The 20,413-nt window shown below is 38.4% G+C and overlaps 2 protein-coding genes across 2 annotated transcripts; one reads left to right on the top strand and one right to left on the bottom strand.

Annotated features, from left to right (window-relative positions):
- Nucleotides 1–513: 513 nt before the first annotated feature.
- On the top strand, nucleotides 514–17,565 carry fam83h (family with sequence similarity 83 member H). The gene is made up of 8 exons (XM_015386966.1): nucleotides 514–787; nucleotides 7,437–7,598; nucleotides 8,582–8,914; nucleotides 10,425–10,589; nucleotides 10,670–10,794; nucleotides 10,874–11,425; nucleotides 11,562–13,923; nucleotides 16,098–17,565. The coding sequence occupies exons 2-8, from the start codon at nucleotides 7,476–7,478 to the stop codon at nucleotides 16,116–16,118; spliced, it is 3,681 nt and encodes a 1,226-aa protein (XP_015242452.1). The 5' UTR covers nucleotides 514–787; nucleotides 7,437–7,475; the 3' UTR covers nucleotides 16,119–17,565.
- A 340-nt stretch (nucleotides 17,566–17,905) lies between these two features.
- LOC107092471 (synaptonemal complex central element protein 1-like) lies at nucleotides 17,906–20,407 on the bottom strand. The gene is made up of 5 exons (XM_015386967.1): nucleotides 20,374–20,407; nucleotides 18,444–18,533; nucleotides 18,288–18,351; nucleotides 18,135–18,201; nucleotides 17,906–18,044 (listed from the first exon to the last, which is right to left on the bottom strand). The coding sequence occupies exons 2-5, from the start codon at nucleotides 18,512–18,514 to the stop codon at nucleotides 17,944–17,946; spliced, it is 303 nt and encodes a 100-aa protein (XP_015242453.1). The 5' UTR covers nucleotides 18,515–18,533; nucleotides 20,374–20,407; the 3' UTR covers nucleotides 17,906–17,943.
- Nucleotides 20,408–20,413: the final 6 nt, after the last annotated feature.

Consider the following 20,413-nt stretch of genomic DNA (forward strand, 5'->3'; position numbering starts at 1 on the left):
GAGTAGAACATGATGTAATAACATCAAATCAAGGGTCAAATGTTAAAAAAGGGCATTTTCCTTTAATAACAGGAGGTGAAATTCAGCTAAAGACGATCCGAGTGCGATCTGAGTGCGTGGTGATGTCACAAGTACGCTTCTGTTCCAACTGACCCATATATTCTGCTTATTTGTTATTTTTGTAATGTGTTCCCCCCAAACACTGGTCTTCAGTAAAGGGGCCATAATTTGGGCCAGGGATAATTTAACAGGGGTGCTGGCCCCTGTTGGCCCCTATGTAGTACCGCCTCTGACCCAGCTCCCTAACTGATGGCCGGAGTCTGAAATGTTTTTGTGAAGCGGTTAAAGATGAGATCCTTCAAAGAACTGATAACAATAGCGCCATTAAGATCCATTCCACTGAGCCCACATTTGAAAGAAAGCAGAGGAAGCAAACTTCCAATGATGTTTTCCCTTGTTGCGCTGGGAGGAGTCTCTCCACCGGTGGGAAAGCCCTTCCTTTTAGCTACTCCTCTACTTTCCCTCATTCACAGCGCTGACCTACAGCCAGTATCCCCACGGAGGATCTCACACCGCCGAGAGGAGCCCTCAGCCCCGTGGAGGGGGGAACGAGTACGCGGTCAGTGCGCAGGCTCCAGGCGGAAGACTGGGGGGGGTGCGGCTCCTGTCCGATCTGAGGAATGTGACACTCGGACGAGAAAGGAGGCCCGAGTCGAAGGCGGAGAGCGAACCGCCCGGTCGCTCCGGAGACAGCAGGGGGAACAAGTCGTGCTGCGAAGCGAAGGAGGTACGAAAATGGATCAACTCAGCCATCTGGAGCAAAACACTTCTTTGCATAAAGCGACTATAATGCTTTAATTATACCATCTCTACTATCTGATCTCTTAAATTACTCACTATCTAGACCATGTTAAATATTCCAACTTTCTATGAGCATGGTTATAAAAGTAAAATCAAGCCAAGAAACTTTCCTCCTCAACAGGCAGCAGTTTTTACAGGTTTGGGTGATCCAGGTATCTGTTGTGCATTATTGCTACGCCCTGAGCAGACTGCTCTCTACAGTCAGAGCACAGAAACACAGGGCTCCCTGTCTTTTATCCTTTTTTCTCCCAGTCCACTGAAGGAGGAACTATAAGAACAATTATGGACAGTTTCTAAAAATGAATTATCTGCTTATAATACTTATAATCTGTTTACAGCTTCTTTATATAAAATATATATACATTTTTTTTTTATCAGAGCTCGTCTGCCTGGCTGTGTGTTTCCTGGACGGGGCCACCTTTTACAGTCGCTTTTTTGTATTTTTGCTTCTGTCTCCTTGAACCGCAGTCAGCCTCGGCAGATGGCCGTTCACACTGAGCCTGGTTCTGCGGGAGGTTTCTTTCTGTTAAAAGGAAGTTTTTCCTCTCCACTGTCGCTACAAGCATGCTTAGTGTGAGGGATTGCCATCTAGTCAATGATTCGATGCAATCAACAGGTTTGCCTTAGATAGAAACTTTGAATCAATTTGACTGTATGATCTGGTGAACTGTAAAGTGCCTTGAGATGACGTGTTGTGTATTGGCGCTATAGAAATAAACTGAATTGAATATATATATATTAATAACTTTATTCTATAACAGTGATCTGATACTTTTAAACATTTCTAAAATTTCTGTATATATAACAGGATATCATTACAGCGTTTTTCAGTAATTTACTGGTGAATTTGCTGGTTTTATGATTTTCTTTTTCAAACAAATGTTTCAAAGACATTATATTTTGTAATTTTTTATTATATACTTGGCGAAATGATTGTTATAAATTTTTTGGTGGGCTTTTCTGGCTAATTTTTTAGAGGCTTTTAAATCGCAATGACCAAAATAAAGAGATTATATCTCGATATAGGCTTTGACATACTGTGTAGCTCTATAACTATTTTAGCAGCAAAACTTTAACAGCAAAAACACATCTCTTAATCTTCATTTACAATATTATCCTGATGGTTAAAGGTCAGATATAACCTAGTTAGGAGGAATTGCATCCTACCTTATCTGAGACCTAATATATTTAAGACGAAAAGCCGTTTTGCTTTTGTTTCTCAAACTATTACATAGAAAATGTTTTAAATTGATTATATTAAATGTTAGGACCAGACAGGGCATCAAACCGAGTTCTGCAGCTTAGCAGGATTTCACTGTCAATAGAAAAGCAATATGATTAGAGGTAATTTTTTAAGCTGTTTTCAGGATCTATGTTGGCCATGTAGTTTTTTTTAACTGTAATGTTTTCAAAATGATGTGTTAAACACACTATCATTGTGTCAATAATATTGTGCAGGAGAGAATTTGATTCCTTTAAATCAATTATTTCCAAAGTTGGGGTCATGACCCCATGAATCAACAAGCATGTGGTCTTAAAGCCTCTACATAATTGGACTAAACACCACAAATATTAATGCTGATGCATATTTATGTGTTTAAAAACCAAAAAACCTAACTTAAAAAATACCACACATCTATTTTGGTTTGTAGAAATGTTTGTATACTCAACCAATAGTTTAGGTCATAGGTCAACAATTATACAATTTTGTTGGTTGAAATGGAAAAGTTTAGGAACTTCCGCCTTAAAGGATAAAATAGATCCATCCAAATTGCTGTAATAAGCTCTTATTTAACAATTTTGACAAATTGTTGACATGTCAATGAAGAAAATGGATTTACATCTCTGTATTTCTTCTTTCTTCATTTTGAAACAACTCATTGATGCTGAAAATAACTAACTTTGAGAATTTAACAAATGGTAACCACTTCCTCATTAGAGAGTGTATTTGTCTCTATACTTTCAGTGATTGTAGAAAACATTGCAGTCTTCATTCCTGACCGGCCGAGCCTTATCATCAGGGCATTTTAACAAGTGGTTACATTTTATAAGCATGTCTCATGGCTTGTTTGAACAATGCTTTGCATGCTCTGGTGTTCGTTGAGATGGGCTTAGTGGAGCTTCAAGCCTTTTGATTATAGTCCTTTCTGTTGAGCAAGGAAGACTGGTTTGCAGGCTCTAATAGTAGAATAACTTCATGCAAAAAGCTGCTTTTTTACAGCTTTTCTCCTCGATTCTGCAGAGTGAGTCACTGTACAGGAATAGCCCCCAACATGTGGTTGTAATTTGTGGGGAAAAAAAAAAAGCTCTTCAATGCCAGTTTTTTTTTCCTGTCCCCAATGCGTGTGTCTCCTAATTGAATCTTGTCACATTTCCAAGTGTCTGCATATCATTCTTTAAGCGCTGTCTGTTTTTGTATATCTTGAAAGGTTAATGTGCTTTAGGAAAAGAGAGGTGGAAAAATGCTTGAAAGCTTCAGCCACTGAGTTTTCCGTTCAGGCTGACCGCAGGCCTGAAGGCAGTTGGAACAGATGACGGGCTCCTCAGAGGACCTGTTTTTCTAGCCGTGAAAAAAAAAAAACCCGGGAGAATGTGAGCCGCCGAGTGTTGTCACACATTCAATGCGTGTTCATCTGTGTGTTTGAGCCGCCCTTTGTGCTTCATTCAACGGCCTTGTTGAGGTGTGAAGTTATACAGTGAGACAGGAAGAGCCTAGTGTATGGATTTATTCAGGTTGTGTGCATTAAGCTGGAAATCCTGACAGGAGCATCAGAACGTTATGGGCCCCTAAACCTGTTCTCAGGTATTGCTCTTTTTGCAACGAGTTCTAACACCTGAAAAAAAACATGCTGGATCAAACCGGCTATTTGTTCAGCGAGGCGTGTTTGGATGAAGAGAGAGAGAGAGAGATACTTCTTGATTTTTTGTGTCCTCTCTGCCTTTTTAGGGTTTATTCCCACACCAGGACTGATTAATTAGCGGTTGTTCCTGTCGCCTCGTCCAGGAATGTTGATGAAACATGAAACATGCAACATGCAGTGTGCACTTCAAGTCTATGGCAGCCTTTTGCTGCTGTATTGTTCTGGTTTAGAGTTTCACTGGTCTTGTTTAGGTACATTTTGTTTTGGACAAAGAGCAATACAGAGCTCTGGATCAGTTTGGTGCACACTTCTGTTGCCATAGCAGCAGACAAACCATCATTATCTGTTTTGATATCCTACCTGTCAGCTAGTGGTGTTCCTCCACTGCCTCATCCTGCAGTGACCCATAGGTGAGCAGGGTGAAGAACAAACCACAATGCTGTTTGTTGTCTTTGTGCACAAGTTAGGCTCTTCGCTCATAACTACCTCAGGGCTTAAATCGTTCAGGTATTCTCAGGAATTTTAATAAACACGGATGAGTCATGAAAAAGTTTATTTTTGAAGCATAAACTCCTACAAAGGCCTTAAAGTGATATTTTTACACTGGGAATTTGTTAAAAATTACCTATTTGGTAATTTTTTAAATGGATTGAAATCAGTTTGACTAAATTAGTGATATCTATTAAAAAGGTTTGAATAATCACTGTCTGCTCATAACAATCCTTAAATACTTACAGCCGTCTCTTTTTCACTAGATTCTATAAAGTGTATGCATCCACACCTTGGAATAAAAAGTGAATTTCTGGTTTTAGAAGGACAGAGATCTTTGTAGCCAATTAGAGATGAGAACATTTATTTAAAAAAGTCTCACAGATGAAGACAAAGTCTACAGTGGCTAACATAGCTGCTGTTAATTGAATTTGAACAGTTTTAAGAGCTTATTGTTTCAAATTTTCTAACATTTTCAACTTTTGAGGTTTATAAATTTTATTTTTAATGACATGTAAAGTATTGGAATTTTTCCTACTCCGGCGATTTCACTGCCTTATGTTACTTGGAATAAAACTCCCATATTGCTAGTCACTACCTGTCAGCAAATTGGAAAAAGGCAACGAAACTTTCTATTTACAACACACAAAAAAGGGGAAAAAATGCAGTAAAAACCAGAATAACTACATTTTTAAAAAAAAAAAACGTTAATGTGTTTAAAACTGCAATTGGTAAACTTCTGTCTCCAAAGAATCTGACTGCAGGCTAGCTACCTGAAAATACCACCTGACTTATTAATCACTCCATATAGTTACATTTGTGAAACTCTACTCAATGTATTTAGACTATTTTATATGTTTTTATGCTTATTCCATGATACCTTGTTTATTATGCTGGAGGTTTCTTCCTGTTAAAAGGGAGTTTTTCCTCTCCACCGTCGCTGTATGCATGCTTAGTGTTTTAGTGGATTGCTGTCGAGTTCATGAGCTGGTTTTCTTAGATAGAAAACTCTGAGCTAATCTGACTGTATAATCTGATCTGGTTGAATTATCTCTGTACAGTTCTTTGAAATGACGTGTTGTGAGTTGCCGCTATATTTATAACCTGAATTGAATTATACTATAAAAACATATCACAAGCCAAGTCCTGGTAAATTTTTAAACTAATTTTTAATTCCTTCAGGTATTAAAATGATTTAACCTGATTTAATAAATTAACAAAAAAATCTAAAACTTATATCTAAAACATAAATTTTATTATCATGTATTTATATTCTCATATTTGATTTTTAGAAAATTTATATATATTTTAAGCAAGTATTACCATTTAATTGAAATTTTTTAACCATTACAGTACATTTTGTGAGAAGTCTAGAAAATAAAACTGGTAATTACATAGTAATGATCATAAAAAGTATCGCTGTTGGCAACCGTATCTTTATTTCGAGTATGTCAACAGCTGTTTTTCTTTTGTGTTACCTAACAGCCTATAATTTTAGGTTTACCTGCTGAGAAAAATTCAAAGTTTGTCATTTTCATGTGCTTCACTGAAGCTGCAGCATAGTTTTCAACCAACAAAGCTGCTGAAGGTCATTTAAGAATTTAGAGGAAAATTTAAAAGATCAACTGAGTTGGTTAGGTTATTTTGGAAAGTAGGCACAAATGTAGAACTAAGGGGCATTAAATGATGATGACAACAAGAAGTTGAAGAGGAGAAAAAGGACCAATTTTCATGAAACTAGTGAATAAAACGGAAGCAAGCAATTTTGTCCATAGATAAATTACAAAGCTGTAGTCTGTTGCAATTTTATCCTCCGGCCCGGCCACGCCAGGACATATTGGATGACTCACCACTGGCTGAGTCAAATGGGTTCTTCCACTGTTTGTGGGTTAGGAATTGTGCCCTTTGCTATCAACGTAACCAAGCCCTCAACGTTTACACAGAGCCCATTATACAAACCTTTATAGCAGGTACAAGTTCTCCCTCAGCCAGAGCCCACGACACACCCTGATAATTCAACTAGACCTCCAGTTAGCCAGAAAAACCAAGACAGAAGAACACTTCCTGTTGGGACCACAGGCTTATTTGTGGGGTAAAAAAAAGGTTAATGAGGTTTAATCTAATTAAAATGTAGCTTTAATCACTCTATCTTGTGTCTAAGTCATATGATCTATTAACTTATCAGTAATGTGATACAGCATGATTCAAATCTGCAGGTTACTAATTTTACTGTCTTTATCTAATAGCAAAACAAAATCTTTTAAGTGGTGGTCTGTATTCATTATAACCAAGTGATCGCGATTTTGCATAAGAAGAATCAACCATGCTTTACACAGCAGGTTTTCTAGTAAGTTAAAAGTCATGAGTGGCTTACAGAAGATTTATTGAAGCCTTCAGACTCTGTCTTGTCAAGGCCTAACAACAGACAGCATGAAGCGTGACGCACCGGCACGACAAGCTCATAGTCCTCGTACGAACAGACTTGTCTATACACCTCCTCATGCCTTTCCCACCTCTACCAGGGTCTTTTTCTTGTGTCATTTTTCCAGTACGTCTTCCTTCCATTGTATTTTCTTCCTCCTGTTGTTTCTGTGTCCAAAGTCTGGTTTGCAGTTTATACTACAAGCTTAATCCCTCAATAGTTCATGATTGGCATTATCGTGGGATGTTTTATTGCAGGTTTAGTGTTTCATGAAAAAGACTATAAAACCGATTGGGATCTTTCAAAATAACATCCCAAAAATCAGTTTAATTACATTTGAACAAAGTCACAACATTATGCTAAATTTAAAAAAGAACGAGCTTCAAAAAATCCAGATATTTTTTGCCCTACCAAATAAAGTTTGGGATGAATCCCATAGTAATTATGTTTTATAGTCAGTTGGAGTAAGTTACCTTTAATCCCTTGGCATTGATTTACCAACAACAGTTTCTTTGTTCGCTATAGGAAACCAGCCTGCTTGTGTATCTCAACACCAAGTGGCCTTTGTTTTGCTAGTTTTTTTTTTATTTATTTTTTTACCTTTTTATTGAATTATGGTATTGTTTGTTCTTAATGAGGGAGTGGAGTGTTTTTACAGTGAGTGTGCTGACAAAAGCAAGGTGATCTAAACACAGGAAAGCATCCTTTTCTTTGGTCTCGGCTGCTTTCGTGTTTGCTCTACCGATTCTAAGACTCCTTTAAGTTAAGTCTGTTCTACTTGCTTGTTTTCACCTTTCCTGCAGAGGCTTTTGACTTGACTTTCGACCACACCCAGTCCAACAATGCCGCACCGGTCGCAGAGCTCATCAGTTGGAGATAATCCCCTCGACCCAAACTATCTGCCCCCACACTACCGCGAGGACTATCGTCTAGCTATCGATGCTCTGCTGGAAAAAGACCATCAGGTACCAATTATGATTCTTTCAACTTGATAGAAAAAGGACTTTGATAAAGAATTTTTAGTTTTTTAGTTTTTCATACTTAAATGTTTGATATCAATAAATCCAAAGTAAATACAAAGGTATCTCTCAAAGGATGAAGTTGTTTATTAGTAAAAAGTCTATCCAAACAGAACAAGGCTTATGTGAAAAAGTAATCACCTTTTTTGTTTGATCATTCATTAACTGTAATTTATCGCTTTTTTAAGAGAGTAAGGTTCAATTTTAGTAGACACACCCAGGCATAGTTACTTTCAAAGCTGTAAAATGAAGAAATCCCCAAAATGGAACCTGCCTCTATAAAGTAGATTAAAAGAAAAAAAACCTGGACTATAGACCGCAAACCAAAATGAATCCACCAGTGCATCAGTAACTTATCCAGGAGATTTGGAAAAATATTCCAGGATAAAAATTAGAGCACTGCACCCGTCATTTGTTACAGTTAGGGTCAGTATTAATGATTTTACATCCAAGGTGAAAAACACTGCTACATAAAAAGAAAGTAAATCCTTGTATCTACTGATATAACCATGAATTCTGCTTTATAGTTAAAAATCTTCATGTAGGATGTAGGAACATTAGTTTGTGACCATAACACTACCTATATGATGGAGCAGGAAAATTATCTTTCAATCTCTGACTCGCTAAAAAACAGCTAAATAAAGGTTTTCAAGCTGCCAAATCAAAGCTTGGACTTAAATCTGATTTTGATGTAGCATAACCAAACAGGTTTATTAATGTTGTAAAATGCAGCAATATGGCTCAATTAAAGCAATTAACCAAGGAAAAGTCACCACCAAAACTTAGGAAAATTGCTGTCTTGCCTAAAAGATGATATCTTCATTTATAAATTACAAAAACAAACAAAAACAGTATCCAACAACTACTTTTTCACTGTGTTGTATATGCTACTTTTATGAGGCATTGAACTTGTTTTTGTTTTCCCCTAGGGTTACTTTGATTTCCTCCAGAAATCGGATTTGGCGGGCTTCCTGTCCTCGACTGAAATCGAACACATCAAGTCCACAGTCCAGGCACCCAGCCAGGCCTCTGGGGCCCCCGAGCTAACGTATTATGAGGGTGGACTGGATGCAGAGGGCTCCTCGGACACCTACTGGCCAATGCAGTCAGACTTGGCTGCACCGGGCCTGGACCTGGGATGGCCGCTTTCACAGCACAGTTTCATTGGACCCACGGAGGTCACAACCCTGGTCAACCCGTCTGAGCCAGAAATGCCTAGCATTAAAGAACAAGCTAGGAGACTCATCAAGAATGCACGCCAGGTGAGCACGAAGGCCAGTGTTAACGAGACTTAAGCATCACATTGTGCAGAACCAGATATATACGTATTAAAACTGCCTACAAAAATACCCCAAAATATACAAAGTATTTGGAATTAAATTTGCAGCTTGATGCGTTTTTGTCAGGCTTTGATATATCTGTTTTCTTATCACTATACACTAGGTAAATCAACTTTATCTAAAATAAAAAAAAGAGAAAAACAGTTTGATAAAGTGCTGGCAGGTCTGAACTCTAACTTTATTAAATCAAGTTGCAGTATTAATTTTAACTCCCTTTTTTTTCTACCTCTGGTAAAATTTCCAGCACTCCCTTTAGTCAAATTTCTAACCGACTGGCCCTCAGCTAAATTAAAAATATGATTAACAGTACACCGGCTGCCAAATGTGACAAGCAGTCGAACCAGTTGGTTTGAAGGAGCATGTCTTTATTTGTCCTATGTTTAAGTTTGAATTTACAGAGTACATGTCTGTGTCTCGCAGGCGTTTACTTTTAGCATCTCTCCTGAAGTCGGTGCCTCGGCGTGCACATGGAGAAATGACAGCTACAAAATACAATGACTCACTCTACAAACCTCATGTAAATTTAGCATTGCAGATACACTCAGCGTAGCCAAATGCGTGAAGGAGGGGTATAGTTATTTAGTTTTAAGCCTTTCATAAAAGGCTTGAAACTTAAGTTTGGAAAAATAATTTGTTAAGACTGACAACAGTGACCTCATCTTCCACAATAAACACATATATTTAAAAAATCAGAAAGTCCTGGCTCAGTTCGTACCTTTGCCAATTTGTTTCTCCATTTCATATCCATAAATTACAATTTTATATTTTTACATCCTAAATGCTTAAGAAGCCATGGCAAAATAGTTCTGTTCTCTTTTTAGTTCGTTATTTTTAATTAATTATAGATGTAAATTGACATACAAGTGTTCAATAATATAATTGAATTGTACATTTTAATCTAAAAACTATAAACTTTGGGCTCTGATCCTGTTTTGGATCAGATACACTCCTAAAAACAATCGGGCTTCGATATTATTCAGGAAATGAAATGGTTTAAATTGCCTGCATTTCAATTAACTCACATCATCCTACCTTTCTTTTCTATCATTAAAGTGACTCCATTTTGGCTTCTTGGTTGATAAAATCATTTTTTGGTGTGGGCATTTAAAGCAGTACAAGTCTATCCAATTGGCCTGCTATGTTAACAGAGAGCAGGTTTCAGCACATTTTTTTTTTATTGGTGTCACAAGACTGATATACCTTACATGCGTAGAAAAAAGAAAATTTTTTATCCTCGGATGCAAAAGTGGGTATAAGATGAGGCATCATCAGTAGAAAATGTTCTGCAATAGAGGAAACCCTTTTGTTATCTCCTATTAGCCGCCTAAAATTGCTAAGAATAAAATTACAATGGCTGATTTAGAGTTGTTACAAGAAGTGTGGCCATGCCTGGCCATATCCCTGTATTAATTTTTTTTCCCTCCCTGTCTAGGTTATCGCAATTGCAATGGACATGTTCACAGATGTTGACATTTTTTCTGACCTCTTGGAAGCAGCAGGACGCATGGTGCCTGTTTACATTTTATTGGACGAGAAGGACGCGCCTCACTTTGTCGCTATGGTTTTAAGCTGCAAAGTCAACCTGGAATCAGTTCATGTGAGTTTCAATTTTTTTTTTTATTACCCTTAACAAAATTTGACATGGTCGGCAGTTGCAAGTCCAATTTCTGTTTACAGATGATGCGCGTCAGGACTGTCGCAGGAGTCACATACTACTCACGGTCAGGAAATACATTTAAAGGACAGTTGAAGGATCGTTTTCTCTTGACTGACTGCAGGGCTGTACTCAGTGGAAACTACAGGTAAGTCAGTGGATGAAATCATTTATTAATATTGTCAATTAATCTGTAAATGCTAAGACTTTTTTTTTTCTTTTTCTAGTTTCATGTGGTCATATGAGAAGATCCACCGCTGCATGGCACACCTCTTCCTTGGAGAACTAGTCACTACTTTTGATGACGAGTTTCGAATTCTTTATGCTCAGTCAGAGCCTCTGGTCATTGATCAATCCATTGCTCTCGCTATCCCCGAGCCGGCCACCAGCAGCTACATGAACCCCCAGTTCGGTTTAAAGAGGTCGCAGTCTATGCGTAACCCCATCGGGTTCAGGAGACAGCCTGAGGTTTCCCCCGCCTTCCCCTACGGAGAGTTAGATCGTAACTCCTCGCTGCCTTTCCGGAGGAATGACCCCTTTCGTCACACCCTGGAACCCAGTGCAGGAATCACAATAGGAAAATATTCTCAGCAACAGTTTCGTCTCCAGCAGTCGTTCCTGGAGCAGGGCAAGTCCATTGTGTCCAGGCAGATGGAGATGAGTTCAAGTGCATTTAAGAGACACAGCTATGCTGAAGGAACTCAGGAAAACTACTCATCTTCCCGACAATACATGAAGCACAGAGTAATGAACAATCTGGAAGAAACTGATTTTCAAAGGTAACTACTTCTAAATTGTGCTTTGTTGGAGATTTTTTTTAATTTAAATTTATCTCATGAACAAATGCTTTACAGAGTCATCTCCTGAAAAAAAACATGTCATTACCAACTAAAACGCACTATTTTTTCTTCACAGAGAGCAAATATCAAGTAGCCATTACTACACTGAAGGTCCTGGTCCGGGTTCTGGCCATGGGCATTATGACCGACTTCGAGGCCGTCTCCCTCACCTTGCCATTGACCAGTATTCAGAATCAAGTTATCAATCTGATCAGGAGCCCCCACCTGGAAGTAGGGACTACTTCTCATCAGAGGACCTGAGGGGACATGAGGAGCTCCATGGTCCTCCTGTAGCTGGGAGGTATGGAGGAGGATCCACTGGCCGGAGACCAACCATAGGCCAACCATATGCATGTCAGAGCTCGCCGACACATTTGCATCCACCCGAGAAGTTTGGAAAGCAGTCTGATGAAGAGCACAGCCAAGATCCAAGTGTGAAGCAAGGCATGAGGAGTTGGAGAATCCATTCGTACTTGAGCACCTATGAGGATGGCGGAGAGGAAGGCTTGCCTCAGCCAATGGGTCACGACGCGTTTGATGAGCCCATGCCTCCTGAGCAACCGAGTGCATCAGACAGTTTAGCTCAAAGATTTGCAGTAAAGGATCCGCCAACTGTTCCCCCCAAGCCCAGACCTGATATAATAAGACCCCGCTTTGGAAAACCAAATATGCCTGAAAGTAAAAATAAAGACTCTGCACCAGCAACAACCAGTGATCTGGTTACCTCTTTCAGTGATTTTAGGTCTTCTGTTTTGGAAAGAAGAGACAGAGAGCCAGAGAAGGAAAGGGAGTCAGAAAGGATGTCAGTCAGGGAGGGTGTAGAAGATTCGGAGAGTAAGGAAACCCCAGATCTTTTTTTGTCCAGGCACGAATCGTTCCGCTCACGAGTGAACCCTCTCCTCCAGCGTAGCTCTCGTCTGCGCTCCTCACTAATATTCTCATCTTCCAAAGCAGAGATGCACAGTGGCAGCCTTGGTTTAAAACCAGCGACAGAAGAAGATGACCCATTAGATCCGGGACGCACTTCATCCCTTGTGGCCCAGATTCTTGAAAAGAGAAGGTCTTGGTCTCGTGAGCCCCTTGACTGGCGAAAGAAAGCGGAAGAAAAAAATAATGATAAAGGGAAAGATGAGAAAGAGGAAAAGGAGAAAGAAAAAGAGAAGGAGGAACAGCAACAGAAAAAGGAACCAGAAAATACCTATCTGACCAAGAAAAAAGAAACCCCCCATACTTCTGAAAAAGAAGAAAAGACAACAGTGAGAGTTGAAACAACTGAATCCAAGCCCTCAGCTATTGTAAGTGATTTATCTAGTAGACTACAGTATTTCAAAGATCTGGAGAACAAGCGAAAGGCTCCGAAAATTGAGACAGAGGCTCAAAAAGCTTGGGAGCCAGCTGAAAAGAAGCCAGACCTCTCTGAGAAGGACACAGCCGATACTACGGCACCTCCAAAAAACCCACCTATAAACATCACTTCATCAGAAAAAGAACCCAAGAAGCCAGACATTGCCGCAAAACTGGCAGAGCTTTCTCGAAGACCTTCAACAAGTTCAGTCAAGCCGTCATTAATAACTGCAAAGCCTTTTGGAAGTTCCCTGAAGCTTTCAGAGACATTACAACCCCACAAAAAGGAGAATGAGATCGAGGGCCAAAGGAAAGATGAATCCAAGTCTGCAAAGCCTCCTCCATCACCCAAGATGATCAAGAAGGATCAGATAAAGCTCAAGTCCCTGACTCTTCGTCGCATATCCTGTGGCGACGATGGCCTGGGGAAAGATGCAACAGATGCTGAGAAGAGCGAAATGAAAAAGAGCCGCTCTTACAGCTCTTCAACGTTAACGCATGAAGAGTCTAAGGAAGGACTGCACAAGGTTATGGGTTCTAATACTTCATTAAACACAATTGGTAAGGGAAAGGGTGAAGATAAGACGCTTGAATTCCTGAAGAAACAGACTCAGAGGTTAAAGGGGCTCCTGGGGCCAAAGGATAAAGAGAAGAAAGCCTCGAGCGATGACAAGGGCATGAGTACAGTCATGGAGGTGTCGGACGATTCCAGTAAAAAGCAAGGCTCCTCAGCTAAAATCACGACATCCACAACTGCTGAACAGCCCGCCACCAATCATAAAGAATCAGCTGGGAAATCGGGACCCTCGCGCTACCAGGCCCAGGGAAGCTCTGCTCTGTACAGCAGCAACCTGCGGGACGACACTAAAGTCATTCTGGAGCAAATCTCTGCTAACAGCCAGAAAAACCGCCCAGAGCGAGAAGAAACTGGAGGAGACAAAGAGAGTGGTGACACGGACAAAGGACAAGAGACAGAGAAGCCCTTTAGGAAGAATCGATTTCTGCGACAACCGGGGAACACCCAGGAGAGGGAGGGGCTTCTGAAGAGGATAGAGAGTCTGAGGAAGGAGAAGAAGGTCTACAGCCGCTTTGAGGTAGATAAAGTCACCAGCACTGACAGAAATATTATATAGTATAAAGCTTTAAGTATTAAATTACTTAATTCAGATAAATTAAAACCATAAAGATTTTTATGGATGAAATGGAAATTTTAATATCTGCTCTTTTTTTAAATGTTTAATAGGCTAAATGATTAAGTTAATGTGTTCTACCTAATATATAGTGATATCCAAAAGTGTTTGCTCCCTCACATATCTTTTAAATGATAATTTCATTTTTCACTTATGTCAGAAAGGAACTACCCCCTGAACCTAGGAACTGGTTGTGCAACAAATTCTGTTTTTCACAGCCATCTTGGATTTAGTCTTAGTCTTCAGGACGAAAACTATTATTAGTCTTAGTCAATTTTTAGTCATTATGCTATGTGATGGTTTTAGTCGGTTTTGGTTGACAAAAACTTAAAAAGTTTTTAAGTCTAGTTTTAGTTTTATGTTGCAAAAAAAAAAGTTAACCTTTACAATTTTGAATAACAACCAGATTCCTTTCCAGACTGAAAGCCGTAGCCTCGATACTACAATAGCTGGGTATAGAATGTTGCCGTGCAGTTCACCGTTGCTGTTGGGCAGAAAACTTTGATTTATAGAATTCAAATAAACCTTTTTTATGAATTAATGCACTACTTTATAAAAAAAGTTTCTCAAAAAGTTGTGAAAATAGCAGATCTAGTTCAACACATCATATTTAAACATACAAGGTTTCCATTGTAAAGTAAAAACTTCCTTATCTACTATGAATTATACATTACGCACAAATTAACCAATCTTCATTGCCCCAAAAAAGCAAAGAACAAAAACATTCTTCTTTCTACTTTGGCAATTTTGGCTTTTTTCTAAGAATTTGCCCCTTAGTAACCACTGCTCAGGGGTCAAAGTAGATTTAAATTAACAGGGTTTTGAAAGGTAAAACATACAGAAAGAACGTACATAATTGTCTTGTAATGCCATGGCAATCCAGACCTAATTGAATTCATATTTTAACTAAAATGTTGACATATTTCAAGGAAACAGAGAAAATGTTTGGATGACAACACAAGGAAATATTTACATCATATTTAAATAGATAAAAAAGAGAACAATGGGAGAGAAATATTCAAAGATCTATGTAGCTTTTCATTGGGCTCTATCAAAAAATCAACATAATTCAGTGAAATATTTTATTTGGATATAATGTAGGGATTCCTTTTTGTAGAAATTAAAGTATGTTTAGTATCACCTCTTGTGAGCTGGAAGAAATAAAATCTTGATAGTTAGACAAACGATGTTTACGCTTGGCAGAGAAGGATCAGCAACATAGTTTATTAAGTAGCGATGGAAGAACCATACTGCTGAGAGTGAACCATAAGGGATGGAGCGTGAAGTGCGGACTCAGAGCTCCACGTGCAAAGATGCATTTCTACACAAGCACAGATAGAAGATCAGAGCAGAGCTTGTCAGAGTTGAGCGTGCAGTACAGACCATTCCGGGTTATTTTCTCTGACCCTGCCGCTGCTGCCATGATCCATCTGTGCTTCTGCAGCGGCTGATACTGATTAGTTGATTACAGCACAATGATGCATTTTAAACGTCTGACCAATGACCTGCTAATTTTCATTTAGTCCCGTCTCGTCTGACTAGTCATGTTTTAGTCATCAAAGATCCATGTTTAGCTCGTCAGTTTTCGCTATTATCAATGAAAAAAAAGGAGCGTCAACGAAATGATTTTGTCATCATCATTGTTGATCAACACTGTGCAACCCTTGGCAGCAGCAACTGCTATCAGCAACATCTAGCATTAAGTCGATAACACGGCTGTGGAGGATTTTGTGGTTTGAACTTTATTGCTAAAGTGTTTAAATTAATCTACATTGAATACTTTGCATCTGAACAACAATATTTTGCAGCAGCATCTAAATCTGAACTTTGACTAGTAAATCCACAGTAAATCATGGATTCTGCTTCTTTTTGTTGTTGTTAGGGATTGATCAAATGGGCTTTTTTGTTATTTTTGGCCAGCAGGTGTTTTTATCTCAGATCTAACCCGCAGCTGTTGTTTTTCCCCCTTAATCCATGAGATCATAATTTAAAATATTATTTTTGTATTCACTTGGGAACTTGGAGACATAGGGCAGACAGAATCAATGTCTCTGCTAATCCTGTTGCTCTGTTAACAGATGGGGAACAGCCTGGCATAACTAAAGGTGGAGTTTCAACCATTTATGAGGGAGCTATCGATGCAAGCCGATCAACTAACAGCCATTGCCAACTTGTGCCAACAACAATCACTCCTCAAAGAACTTCGGTGTGCACAAGCTGCAGCCTTTTCTGGATTTACACACAAAGAAATAATAAAACTTGGAGAGATGATATTGAAAATGCTGAAAACAACCTGAAGTCACTGGGTTTGGAATGTGCCTCTTCGCCAAGAACTGGTACCCCTCTTTTCCTTATATGGTGACTGAGAGACAAAAGTGACTACTAGCATGCTGGCAGTGTTGGCTAATGTTTCACAAAGCTTGTATGAACGTGACTGGGGGACTCGAGGATGAAAACAAACCGTCTGCACATGCTGGAGCAGACAGAAAAATAAAAACGCCAGTCCAAAATACGCACAGCAGTATTCTGCAGTAAGTGTATGGTTCTTTTGTTTCTGGAGATGTTTGTTTGCCTGGGACTAGTTTGCCGATTAACAGGAGAAAGTGTCCTTATGGTTTCACTGTATGCCAATTGCTCATCGAGGCTCTTACCCAAGTTGGAGATCTAAAACAATGACGTAATGCCAATGAAATAAAGTGCGTAGTACTGTTGAAATAAAGAGAATAAGGTGTGCATAAATATGTTTGTTGAAGATAAAATTGCATTAGCTAGAGTTTTTTTTTTTTTTTATATAAAACCCAAAGCTGTAAAATTTATCTTCGTTAAGATGTGCACCCTTTCCACAGCTAAAGATGTCAAATAACAATTCAGTGCAGGGCTTTTTCTGTTCACTACTGTATGCTTGCTGGCTTTACTTCTATGCAAATCAAATGTAAATGATTTACAGTTGCTCTGAGTCGCTGTGAAAATAGTTTTGTTGGCATGTTACCTATTCTTCTCTGTGTTCTCAGTTTTCAGTGAGGCATTACCTCTAAGAGAGAAACAAGGGAGAAAGGTCTGGGTGTATTTATTGCACAGTTCTGGAGCAAAGCCATGCCACCTTGCAAAACTCGCTTCACTTTTAAAGCCTACGCCCTAAGCAGGACTCCTGGCTATTTTGTTGGCCTGACCACAATAAAAAAAAAAAAAAACTAGGTGATTGCTTATAACCTAAAGAGGGAAATAAAATATTTGGTGGAGTTCGTCTGAATAAAGGATTTACTCCAAAACGGACGGTTTAAAGTTTACGTGTTTGTGATTCACCATTCTGCTGTATATATTTATATATAAAAAAAACTTTTTCATGTTTTCCATATTCATGCACTGTAAAAGTGATTTAATGGTGTTTATTTTTTAAACATGAGTATGGATTCGCTCTTGTTAAATATTGCTGACGTTAATGAGGGTGATTCAGTTGCACAGGGTTATTGTGCTCTTAAAAGTGGAAAAGTATCACACTGTTTTCAATTTCTGAAAAAAAAAGTATTTAATTAAATGCTTAAAAAAGATTTTAATTATGGCTGTGTGTATATGAATTATGAGTTACTATTTTTGTTGTTGCAGATAAAAAACAAACTGCAATTATTTTTTTTTATATGTTTAGTGCAGACTTCAACATTTGTATAGATAAACAATATGAACAGGTTACCGAACAGAAAAACCTGACACAGATCAAAAAAATAAAACAGGTTTGGGATTAATAGATGCCACATTAACACAAACTACAAGCCCCTATAATGATTTAAAAGGGAATTATCTCAGTTAATTTAGAAGGAATCACTACAATAAAGGATATTTTAACTTTATAGAGATAAACAAACAAAGCATCTGGTTCAGAATAATGCAAATTCCTATCGTCCTGAAAGTAGCAACAACTCAGCAGGTTTACACGGCAATCTGTGCGGCTCCAGCCTCCAGGTGCTTCTGTTTCTTCGCCTCCGCTAACTCTTCGCTGAGTTTGTCCAGCTGAGCCAGCTTCACTTGTTCTATCAAAGACAGTTTCTTTAAACACCACATGCATGCATGACAACTGATTCACCACAAATATGCTCACAGATGACCGTGGGAACCCTTACCAGCTGATAAAAGCTGATGTTTTGCGTTTTCAGACTTCTGCAATTCATCTGGAAGTCTCTTTGGATTCTAAATAACATTTTTTAAAGAGATAAATTTGGTTATTTTAGTTATTAGTTGTTTAAATATAGAGAAAGGTAATAAAGCCAACTTACAAAGCCAAAGTCAAGTTGCTTGTGCTGCTCTATCAGTTGCAGAAGTTGATTTTCAAATCTCATTCTGTGGAAATCGGGATGTTTTTGTACGTTTTTTATGGTACAGTTAAAGTCAGCATTCTGGGTGCCATTAATTACCACTTCATGAATACGTACCGGAGTTTCCTGTGTTTCAGCTTGACTTCCTGGATCTCACATCTGTGCTGCTCCATCAACTTTTCAGTCATCTTGGTCTGATTTAACTGCCTTCAAAGCACATTTTAGCAAACTGGATATATTGAAATTCATAATTTTATTTAAACTAAAGGAGATCACTTAACATGCAAGAGTTAAAACCTTTGGTGGCAGATTTACTGCTTCTTTAAAAGCTCGAAAAGGTCTTAAATTTGTTCATCATTGCTGTGACTTTCCAAAACTATTAGATTTCCAATAGTCCCCCTAAACTCTCTATATAAGCTAGAATTCCTAGTTTTTTATTACTCGTTGTGGCTGTCTGGGGAAAACATGCAATCTCCACAGGTCTGCAGAGTTGAGATTCCAACCTCAGACATTCTTGCAGGAAAGTGGCGGATCTTTCCATCCTGCTACTACGCTGCCTTTTTTGTTGCAGCTTTCCTGCAAAGAATTCTCATAAACCTTCCTTCTTTACAGGGCAGAGTTACAACAAAGTGCGTCACAACAGCTATTGCTGTATTTCACGACAATGCCGGGCAGCAGGAAGTCCTAGTAATTTGCTATCAGATGGTAAAGAAAAATGTTAGCAATAAAGTAGGCTGGACTGGCGGGACATGCAGTCATCTTACAGCAAGATAATGACCAAAACACCAACTCACCAAGCTTGTTTGGGCAACAAACAAAGGAGAGATGGCTAAAAATATATGTTTTATTTTTAGTTTTTTATATTACAAAATACATTTTCTTTTACAACATCTTTGTTAAACAGCAAAACAAGTTTGTAAGCACTGGTTAAGATAATGTGTATTATTGTCTGTAATGTAGACTGTATATATATCAAACGTATCTTAGTATCAAATAAAGTTAACTAAAGTAAAATTAGGTTTTCATTTATGAAAAGGAAAAACCTGTCTGTACTGACTCAGGCCTTTGAGATTAACTTGGTGAAGAACCAAGCACGCACAATGTTAGCTTGGTGCCATAAAGCAGCTCGCCTTGTTGTTCTGGATTGTGCATTTCTTGTTTATCGGAATTATGTCACGTTGTATCAAACGACCTGCCACCTTTTTTTTCAGGTGTGGTTTTGATCTTAATAACTTTCTGGAGATGCAGTTCCTGCTCAGCCTCTCTATCTTTTTTTTATTTTAGTCATAAACACTGACCTTACTAAATGGAAAGGAATTATGCAGGATTTCAGATGTTGTCCTGTTTTATTTTCTGATATCCTGAAAGAGGTTTCAAAGGGTTTATGAGGTGGATTTGGTTGGCTGACGAGTCCAGGGAAGGTTCACCCTGTTTCACCTTCTCTCCATTTGTGGTTAATGGTCCAGACCTTCAGATATGACCCTGTTAACCTTTCCTGGCCAGCAGGTTGGTATGACATGTTGTTAAATGAGATCTTTTCTGTTTTGGGGATTTATTGATTCTAATGCTCTGGCAATTATCAGATCTTTGTGAAAGAGAATCAAGAATATATTAAGCTAAGAATTTGACAAAGGGAACATTTCTATTTATTCATAATTCTATACAGAAGTGGTTGGCTTTGCATCAATTCATTCTTTTAATAAAGGAACTTCTAATTTAAAGCTATATTGTGAATCACTCTGACCAACCCTTGGTATTGTAATATTTTTTTCAAATAAAAAAGCAATTTATATAAATGTGAAAACATGACAAGGGGTGTTTTTGAATGCTGTAGAAATAAATACTACAAAAGTAAATAAAAAAAAAAAGCAAAAAAACAACGAAAATACAAATATGATCCAGCCATACTATCAGACAAAACCTTCTGATGTGGAAGGTCACTGCCATCTAGTGGTAGAAATACTAAACTATGAAAAGTAAATAATGACAGGTTTTAGTTTTAGGTGAAAAATTTGTATAAAATAGGAATAATAATAAACATTTTTACCTGTCAAGTTCTTGTTCAGACTCTTCACACTGCAGCTGCA

This window comes from Cyprinodon variegatus, unplaced genomic scaffold, assembly GCF_000732505.1.
Source record: "Cyprinodon variegatus isolate N-32 unplaced genomic scaffold, C_variegatus-1.0 Scaffold382, whole genome shotgun sequence".
Classification (NCBI taxonomy): Eukaryota; Metazoa; Chordata; class Actinopteri; order Cyprinodontiformes; family Cyprinodontidae; genus Cyprinodon; species Cyprinodon variegatus.

Coding starts and splice junctions, on each gene's coding strand:
- LOC107092471 (XM_015386967.1), bottom strand. CDS start 18,514: ATGACTGAAAAGTTGATGGAGCAGCACAGATGTGAGATCCAGGAAGTC. Junction 18,202..18,287: donor AGCAACTTGACTTTGGCTTT/GTAAGTTGGCTT, acceptor AATGTTATTTAG/AATCCAAAGAGACTTCCAGA. Junction 18,045..18,134: donor ACATCAGCTTTTATCAGCTG/GTAAGGGTTCCC, acceptor TGTCTTTGATAG/AACAAGTGAAGCTGGCTCAG.
- fam83h (XM_015386966.1), top strand. CDS start 7,476: ATGCCGCACCGGTCGCAGAGCTCATCAGTTGGAGATAATCCCCTCGAC. Junction 10,590..10,669: donor TCAACCTGGAATCAGTTCAT/GTGAGTTTCAAT, acceptor TTCTGTTTACAG/ATGATGCGCGTCAGGACTGT. Junction 11,426..11,561: donor GAAGAAACTGATTTTCAAAG/GTAACTACTTCT, acceptor TTTTCTTCACAG/AGAGCAAATATCAAGTAGCC.